Source organism: Chiloscyllium punctatum, chromosome 12 (genome assembly GCF_047496795.1).
Source record: "Chiloscyllium punctatum isolate Juve2018m chromosome 12, sChiPun1.3, whole genome shotgun sequence".
Classification (NCBI taxonomy): domain Eukaryota; kingdom Metazoa; phylum Chordata; class Chondrichthyes; order Orectolobiformes; family Hemiscylliidae; genus Chiloscyllium; species Chiloscyllium punctatum.
Genome location: NC_092750.1, coordinates 94,240,893 through 94,262,956, shown reverse-complemented (window position 1 = coordinate 94,262,956; position 22,064 = coordinate 94,240,893). Strand labels below are relative to the sequence as shown.

At 42.6% G+C, this 22,064-nt stretch overlaps 1 protein-coding gene across 7 annotated transcripts in view; it reads left to right on the top strand.

Annotated features, from left to right (window-relative positions):
• LOC140483959 (nuclear receptor subfamily 2 group C member 2-like) overlaps positions 1-22,064 on the top strand; it is a 223,988-nt gene that overhangs the window by 20,288 nt on the left and 181,636 nt on the right. For all 7 annotated transcript variants that reach the window (XM_072582824.1, XM_072582825.1, XM_072582826.1 and 4 more), the window contains one exon: positions 18,820-18,956. In XM_072582824.1, coding sequence (XP_072438925.1) covers positions 18,894-18,956 — 63 coding nt within the window. In that variant the 5' untranslated portion in view covers positions 18,820-18,893. The remainder of the gene's footprint in view (positions 1-18,819; positions 18,957-22,064) is intronic.

The window sequence follows — 22,064 nt, the reverse complement described above, 5'->3', positions numbered from 1 at the left end:
GCGAGGTATTGAATTTTGGTAAACAAACAAATGCAGGACTGGATGACTAAAGAAATTGAGAGTTTGGTTAAGAAAAAGAAGGAAGCATATGTCAGGTATAGACGGGATATATCGAGTGAATCCTTAGAGTATAAAAAAAGTAGGAGTATACTTCAGGGAAATCAGGAGGGCAAAATGGGGACATGAGATAGCTTTGGCAAATAGAATTAAGGAGAATACAAAGAGTTTTTACACCTATATATTTAGGATAAAAGGGTAACTAGGAAGAGAATAGGGCCCCTCAAAGATCAACAAGGTGGCCTTTGTGTGGAGCCACACAAAATGGGGAGATACTAAATGAATATTTTGCATCAGTATTTACTGTAGAAAAGGATATGGAAGATGTAGACTGTAGGGAAGTAGATGGTGACATCTTGCAAAATGTCCAGATTACAGAGGAGGAAGTGCTGGATGTCTTGAAACGGTTAAAAGTGGATAAATCCCCAGGACCTGATCAGGTGTACCCAAGAACTCTGTGGGAAGCTAGAGAAGTGATTGTTGGGCCTGTTGCTGAGATATTTGTATCATTGATAGTTACAAGGATCGGTGCTGGGTCCCTCTACTTTTTGTCTTTAACCTAAATGATTTGGATACGAGGATAAGAGGTACAGTTAGTAAGTTTGCAGATGACACCAAAATTGGAGGTGTAGTGGACAGCGAAGAGGGTTACCTCAGATTACAACAGGATCTGGACCCGATGGGCCATTGGGCTGAGAAGTGGCAGATGGAGTTTAATTCTGATGAATATGAGGTACTGCATTTTGAGAAAGCAAATCTTAGCAGGACTTGTACACTTAATGGTAAGGTCCTAAGGAGTGTTGCTGAACAAAGAGACCTTGGAGTGCAGGTTCTTAACTCATTTGAAAGTGGAGTCGCAGGTAGATAGGATAGTGAAGAAGACATTTGGTATGATTTCCTTTATTGGTCAGAGTATTGAGTACAGGAGTTGGGAGGTCATGTTGCGGCAGTACAGGACACTGGTTAGGCCACTGTTGGAATATTGCATGCAATTCTGGTCTCCTTCATATCGGAAAGATATTGTGAAATTTAAAAGGATTCTGAAAAGATTTACAAGGATGTTGCCAGGGTTGGAGGATCTGAGCTACAGGGAGAGGTTGAACAGGCTGGGGCTGTTTTCCCTGGAGCGTCGGAGGCTGAAGGGTGACCTTATAGAGGTTTACAAAATTATGAGGTCCATGGATAGGGTAAATAGGCAAAGTCTTTTCCCTTGGGTCGGAGAGACCAGAACTAAAGATATAAAAGAGACCTAAGCGGCAACATTTTCACACAGAGGGTGGTATGTGTATGGAATGAGCAGCCAGAGGATATGGTGGAGGTTGGTACAATTGCAACATTTAAGAGGCATTTGGATGGGTATATGAATAGGAAGGGTTTGGAGGGATATGGGCTGGGTGCTGGCAGGTGGGACTAGATTGAGTTGGGATATCTGATCGGCATGGACGGGTTGGACCAAAGGGTCTGTTTCCATGCTGTACATCTCTATGACTCTATACAAAAAGCAGTAAGAGCTTTTGATGTTTTTCAGTTCATTTTACTTGTTAAGTGAGAAAAACCCAGTCTTTTGTACAATTAGTGGTAGGACCCTAGTAGTAGGTAGTAAGGATAACTACAGACCAGTGAGCCTGACGTCAGCGGTGAGAAAGTTGCTGGAGAAGGTACTGAAGGATAGGATCTATTTATATTTGGAAGAGACTGGGCTTATCAATGATGGGCCACATGGTTTTGTGCGGGGGAGATTGTGCCTTACCAACTTAATAGAGTTCTTCAAAGTTTGGGAGAAGATTTGTAGCTCGGGTGCTCGTTGTTGTGGTTCTGTTTGCCGAGCTGGGAATTTGTGTTGCAGACGTTCCGTCCCCTGTCTAGGTGACATCCTCAGTGCTTGGGAGCCTCCTGTGAAGTGTTTCCGTGATGTTCCCTCCGCCATTTTTAGTGATTTGTATCTGCTGCTTCCGGTTGTCAGTTCCAGCTTTCCGTTGCAGTGGCCGGTATATTGGGTCTAGATCAATGTGCTTATTGATTGAATCTGTGGATGAGTGCCATGCCTCTAGGAATTCTCTGGCTGTTCTCTGTTTGGCTTGTCCTATAATAGTAGTGTTGTTCCAGCATTAATAGCATTAATACAGTTCTTTAAGCAAGTGACCAAGTTGATACATGAAGGAAAGGCTGTAGATTTCATATGCATGGACTTTAGTAAGGCATTTGATAAGGATCCCCATGATAAACTAATGGAGAAAGTGAAGTCACATGGTGTGCAGGGTGTTTTAGCTATGTGGATAAAGAACTGGTTGAGCAAAAGGAGACAGTAGTCATTGAAGGAAGTTTATGGAAATGGAGAAAGGTGACCAGTGGTGTTCCACAGGGATCAGTACTAGGGCCACTGTTGTTTGTGATATACATAAATGATCTGGAAAAGGGCATTGTTGGTCTGATCAGTAAGTTTGCAGATGACACTAAGATTGGTGGACTATCAAAGAATACAGGAGAATATAGATTGACTGGAGGGTTGGGCGGAGAATTGGCAGATGGAGTTCAATCCGGGTAGATGTGAAGTGATGCATTTTGGAAGGTCTAATTCTAGAGCAAACTATACTGTAAACGGAAGAGCCTTGGGAAAAGTTGATGAGCAGAGTTCAGGTCCATTGTACCCTGAAGGTGGCTGCACAAGTGGATAGAGTGGTCAAGAAGGCTTATGGTATGCTTGCCTTCATTGGACGGGGTATTGAGTATAAGAGCTGACAGGTCATGTTAAAGTTGTACAAGACTTTGGTTGAGCCTCATTTAGAATACTGTGTACAGTTCTGGTCGCCACATTACCAAAAGGATGCTTTGGAGAGGGTGCCGAGAAGATTTGAGGATGTTGCCTGGTATGGAAGGTGCTAGCTGTGAAGAGAGGTTGAGCAGGTTAGGATTGTTTCAGTTAGAAAAAAAGGAGATTGAGGAGGAATCTGATTGAGGTCTACAAAATCATGAAAGATATAGAAAATGTAGATAGAGATCAGCAGTGTGAGGGACTCAGTAACGAGAGGTCATGTTTTCAAGGTGAGAGGTGAAAGGTTTAAAGGGGATACACGTGGAAAGTACTTTGCACAGAGGGTGGTAGATGATTGGAACGCGTTGCCAGTAGAGGTAGGCACGGTAGATTCATTTAAGATGTGTCTGGACAGATGCATGAGTAGGTGGGGAGTAGAGGGATACAGATCCTTAGGAATTGGGCGATAGGTTTAGACAGTGGATTTGGATCGGCACAGGTTTGGAGGACCAAAGGGCCTGGTTCTGGGCTGTAAATGTCCTTTGTTCTTTGTTCAAATGGACTGTAGCTGTTCAAGAAGGAAACTCACCGCCACCATCTCAAGTATAGCTACGGATGAATTTCTTAAAAAAATGTTTAACACTAGATCTAAAATAGCATATCATTTAGCTGGCTCTTCAACATAGAATGAATAGAAAGGAGCTGATCCCCTAGTCACAGGCTCAAGAGCAAGAGGGCACACTTAAGGAGGAGGTTAAGAGATGATTTGTGGGAACTTTTTTTTTACCTACAGGATGGTGGGGGTCTGGAATGCACAGTCTAGGATGGTAATTGAGGTGGGTAACCTCACAAAATTTATGAAGTAATTGGATGAGCACTTGAAATGTCATAACATTCAAGACTATGGGCCTAGCGTAGGCAAGTTGTACTATGTAGGTAGTATTTTTGGCATTACGGACTTAAAGGACAAAAGGGCTTCTTTTGTACTGTGTGATTTTATATTCAACTCTACAAAGCCATTATCCTCTGCAGCTTTAATGCTGAATTGGTTTATCATTTTTTTTTGTAGATAGAAGTAACCCATGATAACTGTGTTGTCCAGGCTACGTGCCTCTCTCATCTTCTGATTAGTACTATATCCACGCTATCACTGCTATTTCATAGCCTGTAAATAATTCCAACCAATTGCTGCTGCTCCTTGCTGTTTCTTAGCTCTGTCCAGAGATCGTCCCTTGCTCATGTATTGATCTCAGATTATTATCAGAGCAAATCCTTCTCCTTTCTTTAATGTCTTTTCTAAAAATGTTGAATATCCTTGAACATTCCGTTCCCAATCCCATCCACCATACTGCTGTATTTCTGTTATGGCAATTAGATCATGCCCATGTAATATAATTTGTCCCTTTAGACTGTCTATTGAAAATGCGATGTGTATTCAGCAAGATTGCTGTTAACTGTCTTTTTGACTTAAGTATGTTTCAAAGGCAAAATAGTGCTTGGCTTTGTTTTTCATGTCTTCCAGCCTCAGGCTTTTTGACTTTGTGTTATTAACTTGCTTCTAACTTGGATTGCCCTGAGGCTTCCAGTTCCCTGACAAGCTAGTTTAAACCTATGCCGGCAGCTTCCTACAAGGAGGTCAGTTTTAGCCCCACTCAGATGTAATCTGTTCAGCTTGTACAGATCCCACCTTACTTGGAACTGATCCCAATTTCTTAGAAATCTGATGCCCTCCCTCAGGCAGCAATTCTCCACCCTGATAATCAATTCTCCCTTTCTTATATGCACCAATGCATTGCAGTGGGACTAATCCTGAGATTTGTTTTATTCATTCATGAGATTTGACCTTGCTGGCAAAGCCAATATTTATTGCCCATGCCTAACTATTTTTGAACTGAGTGGCTTTCTGGCCTATTTCAGAGGACAGTTAGAGCCAACCATGTGTGGATCTGTTGTCACATGTAGGCCAGACCAGGTAAATGTAGCAGATTTCATTCCCTATATGTGAAATGTATAGATTGTTATGACAACTGGTAATAGTTACCTGGTACTTAATTCCAGATTTTATTGAATTCAGATGTCATGAACTGTCACGATGAGATTTGAACCAACTACTTCAGAACATTATCCTGGGATTCTGGATTACTAGTCTGGTGACATTACACCTCCCCACACTGCTCGTGAGGTTGTAATTTTTAATTTCCTTTTACAACTTCTGAAAATATTCCTTGAGGACCTCATCCGTCTTCCAATAGATGTTGTCAGTACCAATGTGGAACACTATTTCTTGTCTGATACATCTCCCTCAGAAGCCCCCTGCAGCCAATCAGTGACATCCTTGACCTTGGCTCCATGAAGGTAACACACCATTCTGGAGTCCTATTTACTGCCACAGAAAAGGGCCTCTAATCCATTGACTATAGGATCCTCTGTGGAAGGGGTGGGCAATTAATTCTTCCAAGGGGCCACATAAAAAACCTGAGTTGTGTTCAAGTTGAACATAATTCTGCTTAGTATTAATTTTCTCCCATTGTAAAAAGTACTAAATTATATAGTTTTGCACTTGAACTTACAATCAAAAGAATAAGGGTATTCTGTTACACTAAAGATATGAAATTGTGGAGTAGGTCAAATATAGAAGAAATAAACAGTAAAAACAATAATTTCAGTATTTCATTTTATTTTTAACATGTTAATCTCACAAACCAATAATGAAAAGTTGTTTCATTATTGTTCAGTATTATAAACCACAAACAATTCTATACTTTCCAAACATCGACTGGGACTGCCATGGTGTTAAAGGTTTAGATGGAGAGGAATTTCTTAAGTGTGTACAAGACAATTTTCTGATTCAGTATGTGGATATACCTACTAGAAATGGTGCAAAACGTGACCCACTCTTGGGAAATAAGGCAGGGTGGGTGACTGAGGTGTCAATGGGGGAGCACTTTGGGGCTAGTGAACATAATTCTATTCGATTTAAAATAGTGATGGAAAAAGATAGACCAGATCTAAAAGTTGAAGTTCTAAATTGGAGAAAGGCCAATTTTGACGGTATTAGGCAAGAATTTTTGAAAGCTGATTGGAGGCAGATGTTCGCAGGTAAAGGGACAGCTGAAAAATGGGAAGCTTTCAGAAATTAGATAACAAAAATCCAGAGAAAGTATATTCCTGTCAGGGTGAAAGGGAAGGCTGGTAGGGATAGGGAATGCTGGATGACTAAAGAAATTGAGGGTTTGGTTAAGAAAAAGAAGGAAGCATATGTCAGGTATAGACCGGATAGATCGAGTGAATCCTTAGAGTATAAAGAAAGCAGAGTATACTTAAGAGGGAAATCAGCAGAGCAAAACAGGGACATGAGATAGCTTTGGCAAATAGAATTAAAGATAATCCAAAGGGTTTTTACAAATATATTAAGGACAAAAGGGTAACTAAGGAGAGAATAGGGCCACTCAAAGATCAGCAAGGAGGCCTTTGTGTGGAGCCACAGAAAATGGGGGAGATACTAAATGAATATTTTGCATCAGTATTTACTGTGGAAAAGGATATGGAAGATATAGACTGTAGGGAAATAGATGGTGACATCTTGCAAAATGTCTTGATTACAGAGGAGGAAGTGCTGGATGCCTTGAAACGGTTAAAGGTGGATAAATCCCCAGGACCTAATCCGGTGTACCCGAGAACTCTGTGGGAAGCTAGAGAAGTGATTGTTGGGCCTGTTGCTGAGATATTTGTATCATCGATAGTCACAGGTGAGGTGCCGGAAGACTGGAGCTTGGCAAACGTGGTGCCACTGTTTAAGAAGGGCGGTAAAGACAAGCCAGGGAACTATAGACCGGTGAGCCTGACCTCGGTGGTGGGCAAGTTGTTGGAGGGAATCCTGAGGGACAGGATGTACATGTATTTGGAAAGGCAAGGACTGCTTTGGGATAGTCAACATGGCTTTGTGCGTGGGAAATCATGTCTCAGAAACTTGATTGAGGTTTTTGAAGAAGTAACAAAGAAGATGTGATCGTTATGGACTTCAGTAAGGCGTTCAACAAGGTTCCCCATGGGAGACTGATTAGCAAGGTTAGATCTCATGGAATACAGGGAGAACTAGCCATTTGGATACAGAACTGGGTCAAAGGTAGAAGACAGAGGGTGGTGGTGGTGGGTTGTTTTTCAGACTGCAGGCCTGTGACCAGTGGAGTGTCACAAGGATCGGTGCTGGGCCCTCGACTTTTTGTCATTTACATAAATGATTTGGCTGCGAGCATAAGAGGTACAGTTAGTAAGTTTACAGATGACACTAAAATTGGAGATGTAGTGGACAGCGAAGAGGGTTACCTCCAATTACAACAGGATCTAGACCAGATGGGCCAATGGGCTGCGAAGTGGCAGATGGAGTTTAATTCAGATAAATGCGAGGTGCTGCATTTTGGGAAAGCAAATCTTAGCAGGACTTATACACTTAATGGTAAGGTCCTAGGGAATGTTGCTGAACAAAGAGACCTTGGAGTGCAGGTTCTTAGCTCCTTGAAAGTGGAGTCGCAGGTAGATAGGATAGTGAAGAAGGCGTTTGGTATGCTTTCCTTTATTTGTCAGAGTATTGAGTGCAGGAGTTGGGACGTCATGTTGCGGCTGTACAGGACATTGATTAGGCCACTGTTGGAATATTGCATGCAATTCTGGTCTCCTTTCTATCGGAAAGATGTTGTGAAATTTAAAAGGATTCTGAAAAGATTTACAAGGATGTTGCCAGGGTTGGAGGATCTGAGCTACAGGGAGATGTTCAACAGGCTGGGGCTGTTTTCCCTGGAGCGTCGGAGGCTCAGGGGTGACCATATAGAGGTTTACAAGACTGAGGGGCATAAATAGGATAAATAGACAAAGTCTTTTCCCAGGGGTCGGGGAGTCCAGAACTAGAGGGCATAGGTTTAGGCTGAGAGGGGCAAGATATAAAAGAGACCTAAGCGGCAATGTTTTCACGCAGAGGGTAGTACGTGTATGGAATTAGCTGCCAGAGGATGTGGTGGAGGCTGATACAAATGCAGCATTTAAGAGGCATTTGGAGTGGTATATGAATAGGAAGGATTTGGAGGGATATGGGCTGGGTACTGGCAGGTGGGACTAGATTGGGTTGGGATATCTGGTCGGCATGGACGGGTTGGACCGAAGGGGTCTGTTTCCATGCTGTACATCTCTATGACTCTATACAAAAAGGAATAAGTGCTTTTGATGTTTTTCAGTTCATTTTACTTGTTTAGTGAGAAAAACCCAGTCTGTTTTGGGCTTGAACAAGTGCACTGAAATCTGGTTGAATGTCTGAGGTGGACATGCGAAGGACGGCTGAGAGGTGATCATCAGTGATAGAGGATCGGGATTTGGATTTGTCGAAGTTCATCACTGAGAACGTCTGTTCGCATATATCGGTAGATCCAAAGAGGACTAGAATATTCTGAGCATGCCTCCTCATGTATGGAAAGTTCTCCTCTTTGAGGGAAGAGTAAAAATCAAGCAGTGAGACTGACCTAAAGTACTCTGCCAGATGTGTGTCAGACTGCAGATCAAGCAGTTCAAGCTGAACATCACTAGGTGCATTCTCCACATTGCATGTAAATGGAGAAAAAAATCACATGCTTTTCATTCTCAAATATCTTGGTTTTTATTTTTACAAATTGACTTTTCTCACAGCATTGATCAAATGTACAACACAAGATGACTGGCAGAAAACACAGAGTTTGCATGAATGTGTCTTTGCCTGATTGGCAGGATAGGACAAGAGTCCCAGAGGGCTCCTTGTTGGGTCCTTACCATATTATAATTTATATCAATGATTCAGATGGAGAGTGAAGGCATTTTAGCTAAATTCGCAGATTACATCAGGATTGGATGGAAAATATGTTGTGAAGGAGAAGCAAGGAAGTTGCAGACAGATTGAGTAAGTGGGGGAAACTCTCACAGATGGAGTTTGATATGGGAAAATGTGAAGTTTTCACTTTGACAGGAAGAATAAAACAAATAGGTATAATAAGAAATAGGGACAGTGGCAGGATTTTGATGTGCAGAGGAATTGACGTGTTTTGGTGCATGAGTCACAAAAAGTGAACATGCAGATACAATACATAAATAAGAAAATTAAATGGATGCTACCTTTTATCATAAAAGGATTTGACAAAGGAGTTAGGATGTAATGCTTCAGTTACACAGGGCATTGGTAAGACTACTTTTCAAATACTGTATGCAGTTTTGATTTCCTTATTTAAGGAAAGATATGAATGCTTTGAAAATCATTCAGAAGAAGTCCTAGATTGATTTTTTTGGAATGAGGGAGTTGGTCTTTTAAAAGTAGGTTTGATAGACCTTTTTTTCCACTGGAGTTTAGAAGAGTGAAGGGCTATACTTCTTTTATGAGAAGAATTGAACATAACAGTATGGATGTTACTTTTCAGGTAGGCAGGGCATTGGTAAGACAGCTCGAATAATGTGTCCAATTTTGGTTTCTTCTTTATGAATTATGTCAATGCTTTGGAGGCAGTCCAGATGTAGTTTTCTAGATTGAGACCTGAAATAAATGGATTGTCTCATGAGGAGAAATTAGACAAACTGAGCTTGTTTGCCCAGGTCTGCTCAAACCACCCCCCAGCTCATCTCCTCTGCCCTGAAGCTCTTCAGCCACGTCCTCAAATCACCCCCAGGTCTGCTCTATGGCTATCTTCCATCCTTTGTTATCCTCCCTATACAGCTGAGTCATCTGTCGTACCATGGGCTTAATCCGGGCTATGTTCCCCTTTCATCCATTTCCAAAATGGAATGCCAATTGGGAAGCACATTAGGCTCAGAAATATCTTGCACGACCTGCCTGGTTTTTGTATTTTGTTCAGTAGTCATCCATTCCCTGTCCACCTGTGTACTCCTAATTTGTGGTGTGACCACATCTCTATACATGCAACCCGTGATTAATCCATATAGTCCTCTCCCTCATGACTCAACAATCATTTCAGCTACTGCTCAAATTCCAAGGCCTGGAATTCAATCTTGTGCAGCTTGTATAACCCCCTTCAGATGTTTTTGGGGCACAATCCCATGACTTTGCTTATATCACAGGGTGTACATTTCACTTGACCCTTCTGATTTCCATTCTGTACACACTAAACTATTTGTCACCCTTGGAATTAGTATAAAATTTACTATGAGCATTTAACTAGTTTATTTTTCAGAAAAAGTGAAATGTGTCAAGTTTAAAGAAGAGCAGTCTGCTTCCACCACCCTTTCAGGGGAAGAGGTTCAAGTACTGCAACCAGTTGTCCCCATAAGCTGAGCAGCTGCACAGCCTGGGCACAGTCCACCATCCTTTGCCCTATAACTTTAGCTCTGACTTAAATATATCAAACAGAGAACTTTGTGAACAACTTAAATTAGAGGGAACATTGCTCACAACCCTTTGAAAGAAAACATTTTGACCTCATCTCTGTTTTGAATGTAATCCGTAATTTTGAAACAGTAACTCCCATTCGAGATTCTCCCGTTAGAGGAAGCATCATCTCCACATCTACATTGTCATGACCCATCAGGATCTTAGATATTTCACTCAAATTGCCTTCCTCTTCTAAATTCCAGTGTATCCAAGCTTAACTTTGCCTGATAAGACAAACCTGCGTCTTCCTTCTCTTAGTCTGGTAAACCTTCTCTGAGCTGCATCCAGATATTTCCCTAACTAAGTTACCAATCCTGTCCATGGTACTCCAGATGTAGTCTCACCAATGCCTTGTATAAATTAAACATAACCTTCTTAGTGTTGTATTAAATTACCGTCACAATAAACAATAACTTGCTTAATTGTTTGCTGTGCATGCATGCTATGCCTATCTGATTCATCCATAAGGACACTAGATTCTTTTGCATGGGGCTGTACAGTCTCACTCACCATTTTCACAATATGCTTTTTTTGCTTCCTATCTAAACATACAATTTAATAATTTCTATATTATACTGCATCTTCAATGTATTTTGCTTAACTTACGTAATCCTTCTGTAACCTCCTTATGTTCTCTTCACATTTCTGCTCACCATACTGCCAGAAGGACGCAATGATTTTTGAGAAAGTGCAGAATTGGTTTACCAGGATGTTGCATGCTTTGGAGGGTATTGCCGACAAGGAGCAATTGAATCAGCTTGGTTTGCCATTACTTGAATGTTGTAAGATGAGGGGGGACCAGATAGAAGTTTACAAAATTTTGAGAGTATGGATAGTCAGAATATTTTTCCCAGGGTAGATTTTTCTTTTGTCAAACATAGTGTGGTAACTGCCAGGATTGCACTGCCGGAGGAGGTGGTGGAGGTGGATACAATAGCAATGTTTAAAAGACACCTTGACAGATATGTGAGTAGTTAGGGTATAGAGGATACAGAGCATGTAGAGGCAAAAGTTATTTCGTTTAGAAAGGCATCATGTGTCAACGCAGTCGTTGGACCAAAAGGGCTGTTTGCATGCTGCACTGTTCTTTGTTCTTTTTCATTGGTTTCTTCCACGTCAGTGTAGCAAACGTTAAGTTGCTGACTGTGGTTAATTGATGAAATAACTGTAAATGGAAGAATAGAGAATACTAGCAGTAGGACCTCTCAGTCAGTAATTTATATATCAAAAGTAAAGCTGGTCTAATTCACCAAGGATGGGAGAAACCATAGGTTGATTAACCTAACATTGCTGGAAAAGTATTGGAATTAATCATTATGGAAGTAACAGCAGAACATTGGAAAATCATAATATAATCCAGTAGAGTCAGCATGACGTCATGAAAGACAAATCATGTCTGACCAATTTATTGAGAGGTTTGCGAGGAAGTTGCAACCAGAGTGGATACAGAGGAACCAGTGAATGTGTTTTATTTGGACTTCCAGAAGGTGTTTGACAAGATATTCCATAAAAGGTAAGACATACGCTAATAGCCTGTGGGTTGGAGGTAGCATGTTGGTATAGATAGAAGATTAGCAAGTAGGGTTAAGTAGTTGTTTTTCAGATTGGCGACCTGTAACCAGTGGGGTTCTATAGGGGACAGTACTTGGGCCGCAACCGCTTACAATATGTATGAATGACTTAATGGAAGGAAGCAAATATACTGCAGCCAAATTTGTAGATGACACAAAAAAAGCTGAATGGGTAAGCTGCAAGAGGGACACAAACTGTTTACAGAGATATTATTGATAGGTTAAATGAATGTGAGAAAATGTGAAGTTAGTCACTTTGGAAGGGAGAACAAAAGAATTGTATTATTTAATTGGAAAAAGGCTGCAGAAACCTGCAACACAAAAGGACTCGGGGGTACTGTTGCACAAAACTCAGAAAGCCTGCATCCGGATTCAGTAGGTATTCCAGAGGGCTGATGGAATGGGGCCTTTATTTAAAGGGAATTGGAGTAAAAGAGTAGGGAAATGTTACTGCATCTGTACAAGGTGCTGGTGAGACCATTTCTGAATTTTGAGCAGTTTTGGTCACCTTATGTAAGGATAGATATTATTTCATTGGAGGAAGTTCGGGGAAGGTTCAGTATAATGATCCCTGGTATAGAGGGATCATCTTATGAGTAAAGGCTAATTAGGTTGGGACTCTACTCACTGGAATATAGAAGAATGAGAAGTGATTCCATTGAAACAAAAAGGATTCTTAAAGGGCTTGACAGGAAAAATGCTGGGAGGATATTTCCCTTCATGGGAAAGTCGAGGACCAGAGAGCATCGTCTCCGAATAAAGAGGTGCCAATTTAAGACTGTGATGAGGAGGAATTTCTTCTCTGAGGGTTGAGAGTCTTTGGAATTCCTTATTATGTAAAACTATGGGGATAAAGTCCCTGGGTATATTTAAGGCCAAATAGGTTCCTGATCAGTAGCGGAATCAAGTATCACAGGGAAACACAGGAAAGTGGGTGTGAGGACTGGTGGATTAGCTGTGAGCCTATTGAATGGCGGAGCAGGCTTAAAGGGCTGAACAGCCTACTCCTGAACCTATTTCTTTTGCACTTATTGTCTTATTACATTAAATTCAGAGATATGGAATAGTAAAAGCAAAAGGTTGCCAATAATACAGGGTTTAGCAGGGATCATGGGCAGGGAGAGATGAATTAAGGGAAGAGCTTTGGGAGAGGAGAACGATCGACATGTCACATGGTTGAGGAGTGCCTATGTTAATGGTTCAGCATTTTGCAATAATGGAGATGGTACACTGGTTTAAACACTAATATTTTGAATTAGACAGCAAAAGACACAGAATTAGAACTTCAGTTTCTATCTTTCCCAATCCTCCTTGGGCAAAGATGTAACTGTGGAAGAGAAGAAGCCAGTTGGAAATTATGAATTCCTTCCATGGTTAACTGCCTGGAATTTTTAATGGCTATCTTGGCTAGGCACAGCAGCAGATCTACAAGGAAGCTTTCCACCTATCCCACTTTGCAGCAGGTTACTGAAGATCAGGAGCATAAGGCTGAAATGGAACCCAAAATGTTGAGCTCTTAACTGCAAAGTTCTGTTTACAATTAACTTTGGAATCGTAATGGGACCTGCATTTCTAACTTTGATGTGATAAAGCTTTACTATGATGCTGAATAGAGCAAGAAAACAAAATACTAAGAAAAATTCAGGTCTGTTTTCATTAGAGTAGAGGAGGTGTTATTGTAATGAAGGGCAATTGAGATGGAAACTAGTTATTTCCAATGTTTAATAGATAAAGAAAGCCAGAATCCAGGAGAAACATTTTTGGACAGAGAATTTTGTCAGCTATTGAATAAAATTGAGGGGGGCTCCAGCTAAGATAGGTAATATAACTTCCTAATTTGGTCATGCTGTGTGTCCCTCATATAGTCTTATATATTATTGACATTGTATGCCCAACACACTGGTGTGGCTAGAAGCATCAAGAAGTTAGATCAATCTCATCCTCTTGAAGATCTTCAACATCGCAGACACCAGTCTTCAGTGATTGTATTCACTCCATGTGTTATCAAGAAGCAGCTGAAGTCACTCCGTGCTGCAAGAACTATGGACCCAAACAACATCCAGCAAAAGTACTGAAGACTTGCAAAAATTATACATTAATTATAGTGGGCAACTTTAATTATGTGAGCATATACTGAAATAGTAGGAGTGAAGAGAGCACAGAAGAACAAGAATTCAATGGATGTTTTCAGGTTATTTCTCGAAAGCTGTCTATTTCCAATTCAGTCAGAAAGAAGGCATTTCGAGACCTGGTCCTTGGGATTGATGTGGGCCAAGTGGATCAAGTGTCAATATGAGAACAGTTATGGGATAGTGATCACTATATCATGAAGTTTGTTATAGAAAAGGGCATATAATCATCCAAAATAAGATTATTAATGGTGGGGGGAAGCAACTTCAATGGGGTAAAAAGGGATCTGACCTAATTATATTGGAATCAGTGTGGCAGGATCTTGTAAGGATCAGATACTTCAATTGACTTCAAAGCATTCTTCGGATCAGGATCAGGATTTACTTGTATTTGGAGAAGAATGAACCTATTAGAGAAAAGGTCAGAAGGTTATAGTCCAACGGGCTTATTTGAAATCACAAGCTTTCAAAGTGCTGCTCCATCATCAGGTGGAGTGAAGTGAAGCACACAGGCACATAATCTGTAGGCAGAGATCAAAAGACTGAGGGGGAACATTACTGTCTAGTAATTGTTTTTAGATTAGATTAGATTAGATTAGATTACTTCCAGTGTGGAAACAGGCCCTTCGGCCCAACAAGTCCACACCGCCCCGCCAAAGCGCAACCCACCCATACCCCTATACCTACCCCTTACCTAACAGTACGGGCAATTTAGCATGGCCAATTCACCTAACCTGCACATCTTTGGTCTGTGGGAGGAAACCGGAGCACCCGGAGGAAACCCATGCAAACACGGGAGAATGTGCAAACTCCACACAGAGAGTCGCCTGAGGCAGGAATTGAACCCGCGTCTCTGGCGCTGTGAGGCAGCAGTGCTAACCACTGTGCCACCGTGCCGCCCACAAATTGTTGCGCTGTGTCTATTCATCCATTGTTGTAGTGTCTGCGTGGTCTTTCCAATCTACCTTACTTTGGGATGTCCTTGCCTGAAGCGTAGGAGGTAACCAACATTGGCCAAGTCATGTGAATATCTGCCGTGAACGTGGAGTTCCCACATGTGATAGTAGTATCCGTGTCGATCATCTGGCATGTCTTGTAGAGTTGCCATGGCATGGTTGTGTGGTGTTGTGGTCGATGTCCTGAAGGCTGTATAATTTGCTGCGAATGATGGTTTGTTTGGCCATTGTTTGAAGGTGAGGAGTGGAGGTATAGGGATGATCTAGGTGAGATGACCATTGTCATGGATGACATGTTGAAGGCTGCAAAGAACATTGCATAGTTTCTCCGCTCCGCTATCATCATAGCACCCGCCATGTACATGGCAGATAATCATGTGACTCAGCCAAAGTTGTCTACCTCATATGCTGCAGGCAAGAATGCCCTGAGGCATGGTCTATTGGTGAGACCATGCAGTTGCTCCCAACAAAGGATGAATGGACATCGTGCAATAATTGCCAGACAGGAATGTACCCTCCAGCATCTTTAGAATGACTAACTGTCATGAAGCAGAGCAACTTTGGAATATCAGTTATTGAACCTTCATAGCTTTGTATTTTAATCAATTCTTGCTTGGAGCTATAAGCTGCGAGTTGAAGGTGATATTTGGATTGTGAGCAGCAACTTGTTTCAAAAAAAGCGAACAAACAAACTAATATTTATGAAGCAGATCTGAAAGTTAACTGCAGGTGAACCCTTGTTCAAGTAACTCTGTGGACCATTTAAATTGGAGAGCTATGATGCTCAGACAGATGGCAGTGATTGGATTATTAACTGGTCCCTCACATGGAGACCAATATCACCTCTTCTAAAGAAGAGAAACACAAATTTGAATGGGTTTTGACTTTTTTTTGTCAGAAGGTTTGAGGCTGCCAGAGCTGCAGGAAAGAGATGATTGCTCTCCTGTTATCAATATATTGAAGGTTCAGAGACTAGAAGTTCATTTATAAATAAGAATTGAATACTCCTTGGAGCTCACTGGAAGCTATTTGCATTTACTGGGTTCTTCAGAAATCAAGTAAAATGAAATCCCGTGTGCCTGTACTATTATACCACATGAGGTTGCTTAAGACTATACGAACTAGGAGGAGGATTAGGCAATTTAGCTTCTCCAACCTGTTCCACTATTTGATATGATAATGGCTAATCTCATCTCCACCTCAAATCCACTATACTGGCCACGCTCCATAACATTTCCAACCATTACTAATTAAAAATATCACCTCCTCAAATTTACTCAATTTCCCAGCATCCACTGCACTCTGGTGTGGTGAATACCACAGATTCTTAACCTCTTGAGAGAAGTACTTTTTCCTCATCTCTGCATTAACTCTGCTATCCCTTATTCTAAAACAATGACCACTTATTTTATATTACCTAACCCGAGGAACCATCCTTACCATGTCTACTTTGTCAATTCCCTTTAGCAGCTTAGATCCCTTAATTAGACCTCCTCTCATTCTTTTAAACTCCAGAGAGTGTTGGCATAAACTGCTCAATCTAGCTTTCTAAGACAAAGTCCTCATCTCTGGAATCCATCTAGTGAACCTCTTCTGAACTGCCTCCCTTACAGCTACATCCTGCCTCAAATAAGGTGATCAAAACTCCAGTGCGGTCTCACTTATGCCTTGTACAGCTGCAGCAGCATTTCCCTACTCTTATACTCTATTCCTTGAGCAATAAATGCCAGAATTCCATTTGTCTTTCTTATTACCTGCTGTATCTGGATACCAAACAAAAAAAACTTAAGATCTACAGAGGATGGAAATCTAAAACAAAAACAGAAACTGCTGGATAAACTCTGGAGCGAAACCAGAGTCAACATTTTGGATCCAATGACCCTTCAGAACTGATTGTAGCTAGGAAAAGGTGGTGTATGTGCAAGACAACTATTCTGCCATTGTTCATTGCAATGTCCCACCTATTTTTGAGTAATCTGCAAATTTGGCTATCATGCTTTCTATTCCTGAATCCAAGTCATCAATACAGATTATAAATGGCTGACGCCTAAGTGCCACAATCTGTGGCACCAGGCTAATTACGTTGTGCCAGCCAGAAAAAGATCCATTTATCCCGATTCTTTGCTTTCTGTTGGTTAGCCAGTCCACTGTCTAAGCTAATAAGTTACCCCTGGCTCCATGTGCCTTTTCTGTGGTCTCCTTCTTCAAAGACCGCAATTTCCCTCCAGATGTGATCGACGATGCTCTCCACCGCATCTCCTCCACTTCCCGCTCCTCCGCCCTTGAGCCATGCCCTTCCAATTGCCACCAGGACAGAACCCCACTGGTCCTCACCTACCACCCCACCAACCTCCATATAGTATCATCCGCCACCTCCAAATGGACCCCACCATCAGGGATATATTTCCCTTCCCTCCCTTATCAGCGTTCTGAAAAGACCACTCCCTCCGTCACTCCCTCGTCAGGTCCACACCCCCCACCAACCCAACCTCCACTACCGGCACCTTCTCCTGCAACTGCAAGAAATGCAAAACTTGCGCCCTCACCACCACCACCACCCCCCCCCCCCCTTACTTCCCTCCAAGGCCCCAAGGGATCCTTCCATATCCACCACAAATTCACCTGCACCTCCACACACATCATTTACTGCATCCGCTGCACCCGATGTGGCCTCCTCTATATTGGGGAGACAGGCCGCCTACTTGCAGAACGTTTCAGAGAACACCTCTGGGACTCCCAGACCAACCAACCCAACCACCCCGTGGCTGAACACTTCAACTCCCCCTCCCACTCCACCAAGGACATGCAGGTCCTTGGACTCCTCCATCGTCAGACCATAGCAACATGACGGCTGGAGGAAGTGCACCTCATCTTCCGCCTAGGAACCCTCCAACCACAAGGGATGAACTCAGATTTCTCCAGTTTCCTCATTTCTCCTCCCTCCACCTTGTCTCAGTCCCAATTCTCGAACTCAGCACCACCTTCCTAACCTGCAATATTCTTCCTGACCTCTCCGCCCCCACCCCTGCTCTGGCCTATCACCCTCACCTTAACCTCCTTCCACCTATCGCATTTCCAACGCCCCTCCCCCAAGTCCCTCCTCCCTACCTTTTATCTTAGCCTGCTGGACACATTTTCCTCATTCCTGAAGAAGGGCTCAAGCCCGAAACGTCGATTCTCCTGCTCCTAGGATGCTGCCTGACCTGCTGCGCTTTTCCAGCAACACATTTTCAGCACCTTATTAAATGCCTTCTGGAAGTCCAGATGTACTACATCTATAGGATCCCCAGAATTCATTCGTCAAAGAACTTTAGTGAATTAGTTTAATGTGATTTACTTTTCATATAATCCATAGTCAGCATGGTTTTATTTTGACTTTCCAAATGTCCTGTTATTACTTCCTTAGTAAAAGAGTCTAACAGTTCCCAGTGGCATGTAATTTAACTGATCTGTAGTTTTCTCTTTTCTGCCTGTTTGAATAAGGGTGTTATCTCAGCATTTTTGCAATCAACTGGAAACCTATCTGCACCCAGGGAATTTTGGAATATTATTACCAGTGAATGCACAATGTTTGCTAGCAGTGAACTGACATTTCCTTTTTTTTCTCTTTAATTTTTTCTGTAACTATGTCTGCCTGTCTGTTTACATCAGAATGAGGTTACAATCAAAGAAGATTAGCTTGTTTAACCTTACTGTGTTAAAGCTACTGCATTAATAATTGTTAATTCTTTGTTTAAGCTATAAAATTGGTGTCTGGTATTGATTATTCACGACATCTGGTTAGGAACCATTGGGGTCAGTTTTTGTTTTCACTAATGTTTTAATTTTACTGTGTTGTGAATACAGAGATAGAGAGGCAAATTTGATTTAACTGTCTGTCTTTGTGTCGTAACACAATGTTTGTCTAGTGCACATCAGCCTTTTAAATATGTGTTCACTTTGAATTATTCTATTCTAGGCCATACATGTTCATGTCCATGTCACTAGAGCACTAGTGCAGTGTTTCAGGCCACGCTGCCAGAATCACCGGTGATGACTCAGAAAATCCAGATAATTTCCACAGACTCTCCTGTTTCCTCCCCTCAAAGGATTCAGGTAAGTGGCAGTGTTTGTGTGCCATGCTACGTAACCAACATTGGCTATATTTGTTGGTAATAAGTTAACAGAATTGTTGTTTAAAAAGAGGGTTCTTCCTTGGAAACGTGTTCAAAAATAGAGTTGAAATTTGAATAATTTCTTTGCATTTCCTAACATTTCCTTTACCGTATGTCTGACCCAGTTCCCTGTCTGTCCTGCCACCTGTCTATTTGCAGATGAGCTGGAGCCAAGGGATGTGTAGGTATTTTCTAATCAACCTGCTCATAAATATAATTACACACCTCTGAAATAGATGGGACATAACTCTGTGTGTCTCCTGGGTCAGAAGTAGGGATGCTACCACTGCACCACAAGAACTCCCTACAAATTGCATCCACTTCCCCCAACAAGTGAAGACCAGGAGAAAGTGAGGACTGCAGATGCTGGAGATCAGAGTTGAAAAATGTGTTGCTGGAAAAGCGCAGCAGGTCAGGCAGCATCCAAGGAGCAGGAGAATCGACGTTTCGGGCATAAGCCCTTCTTCAGGAATGAGGAAGGTGTGCCAAGCAGGCTAAGATAAAAGATAGGGAGGCGGGACTTGGGGGAGGGGAGTTGGGAATGCGATAGGTGGAAGGAGGTTAAGGTGAGGGTGATAGGCTGGAGGGGGTGGGTGGGGGCGGAGAGGTCGGGAAGAAGATAGCGGGTCAAGAAGGCGGTGCTGAGTCCGAGGGTTGGGACTGAGACAAGGTGGGGGAAATGAGGAAGCTGGAGAAATCTGCATTCATCCCTTGTGGTTGGAGGGTTCCTAGGCGGAAGATGAGGTGCTCTTCCTCCAGGCGTTGTGTTGCCATGGTCTGGCGATGGAGGAGTCCAAGGACCTGCATGTCCTTAGAGTGGGAGGGGGAGTTGAAGTGTTGAGCCACGGGGTGGTTGGGTTGGTTGGTCCGGGTGTCCCAGAGGTGTTCTCTGAAACGTTCTGCAAGTAGGCGTCCTATCTCCCCAATGTAGAGGAGGCCACATTGGGTGCAGCAGATGCATTAAGTGATGTGTGTGGAGGTGCGGGTGAATTTGTGACGGATATGGAAGGATCCCTTGGGGCCTTGGAGGGAAGTGAGGGGGGAGGTGTGGGCGCAAGTTTTGCATTTCTTGCGGTTGCAGGGGAAGGTGCCGGGAGTGGAGGTTGGGTTGGTGGGGGGTGTGGACCTGACGAGGGAGTCGCGGAGGGAGTGTACTTTCCGGAACGCTGATAGGGGAGGGGAGGGAAATATATCCTTGGTGGTGGGGTCTGTTTGCAGGTGGCGGAAATAACGAAGGATGATACGATGTATCTGGAGGTTGGTGGGTTGGTAGGTGAGGACCAGTGGGGTGCTGTCCTGGTGGCGATTGGAGGGGCGGGGTTCAAGGGCCGAGGAGCGGGAAGTGGAGGAGATGCGGTGGAGAGCATCGTCAACCATTTCTGAGGGGAAATTGCGGTCTTTGAAGAAGGAGGCCATCTGGGTTGTTCGGAATTGCAATTGGTCCTCCTGGGAGCAGATGCAGCGGAGGCGAAGGAATTGGGAATATGGGATGGCATTTTTACAGGGGGAGGGTGGGAGGAGGTGTACTCTAGGTAGCTGTGTGAGTCGGTCGGTTTAAATGTAGTAAAGTGTAGACAGCACACTTTCAAACCGGAGACCTTTTGTACGTGAGGCAGATGAAACCCATTGCCAAGGACTAGTTAAGTTATATGACAACACTACACAATTATTTACCTGTGACGAGAGTCTATTTATGTGCAATAAATAGTCATTTTTGTTGAGTGCAGAAACCTGTCTGTGTTTTCAGATAACCTGGGTCCATAGGACTGGTAAATTGGAAACTTTCGCATACTTTCTTCAATTTTTAACTTTTGTAATTACTCCAGAAATAGTGGGTTCTGATTCCAGTGTGCTGCTCGAGGCCTAACACACTAGGAGAGTTAATGTTCAAGAATTCTGTCCCCTCCCACCTCTACTTTGCTGAATACATTTGGTATGCTGGGGACCATTGGTGAAGAGAAGTATCATTTAAACCGTAGCAGACAGCATGTGATATAGACACTTCATCTTATGATGAATATATAAACTCCTTTATTTTACAAAAGGTTGACCGAGGGACATCACAGCATTATAAAGCAGTCGATCTAATGAGGGCTTCAGGTATTTAGATTATTGGATACCTTCCAGGGCAGTGGGACCTGCATAAGAAGTCCAGGATGTATCTAAACCAGAGGGGCACAAATTTCCTGGCAGGAACATTTGCTAGTGCATTGGAGGGGGTGGGAACCAGAGCAGTAGATTAGAAAGTGAAATGACTGAGGAGGAGTTTGAAACTACTAGGAGCAGTAATCCTAAGAGAAAGAACAAATAGGGAGAAGTCACTGAACATGATGAGATTAGCAGTCTAAGGTGCATTTGTTTTAATATAAATGACAGTAAGGCAGAGTATGCCAGGTAGAGTTTTGATTAATATGTATAACTATGATATTGCAGCTATTACAAAGTCTTGGTTGAGAGGCACGAGGCTTAACAGTTCTGGGATTTAGATGTCTGAGGCAAGATAGAGAGGGTTGTAAAGGCAGTGGGGAGTTACATTAGTGATTAGGGACAATATCACAGCTATACTGGGGAAGGACACCCTTGGATGGCTTGCCTACTGAAGTCACATGGGTACAGCTCAGGAGTAAGAAGGGTGTAATCACTCTCATGGAAATTGTATTTTTTTAAATTCATTTGTGGGTTGACAGCTTCAGTTGGGCCAGCATTTATTGTGCATCCCTAACTGCCTAAAGGACAGTTAAAAGTCAATCGTATTGCTGTGGATCTGGAGTCACATGTAGGCCAGACCACTAAGGATGGCAGTTTTCTTTCCTGAAGGGTGGGTTTTTCTGACAATTGACAATGGACTCATGGCCATCATTAGACTCTTATTGTCGTTTGTTTTTTGTTGAATTCAAATTCCACCATCGACAATGACATGATTCGAATTCGGGGCCCCAGAACATTCCTGGGTCTTTGGATTAACTGTTCAATGATAATACGGCTAGGCCATCACCTCCTCTTCAAGTACAGGTCTCTCAACTGCCAGCAGGAGTTACAGGATCAGATA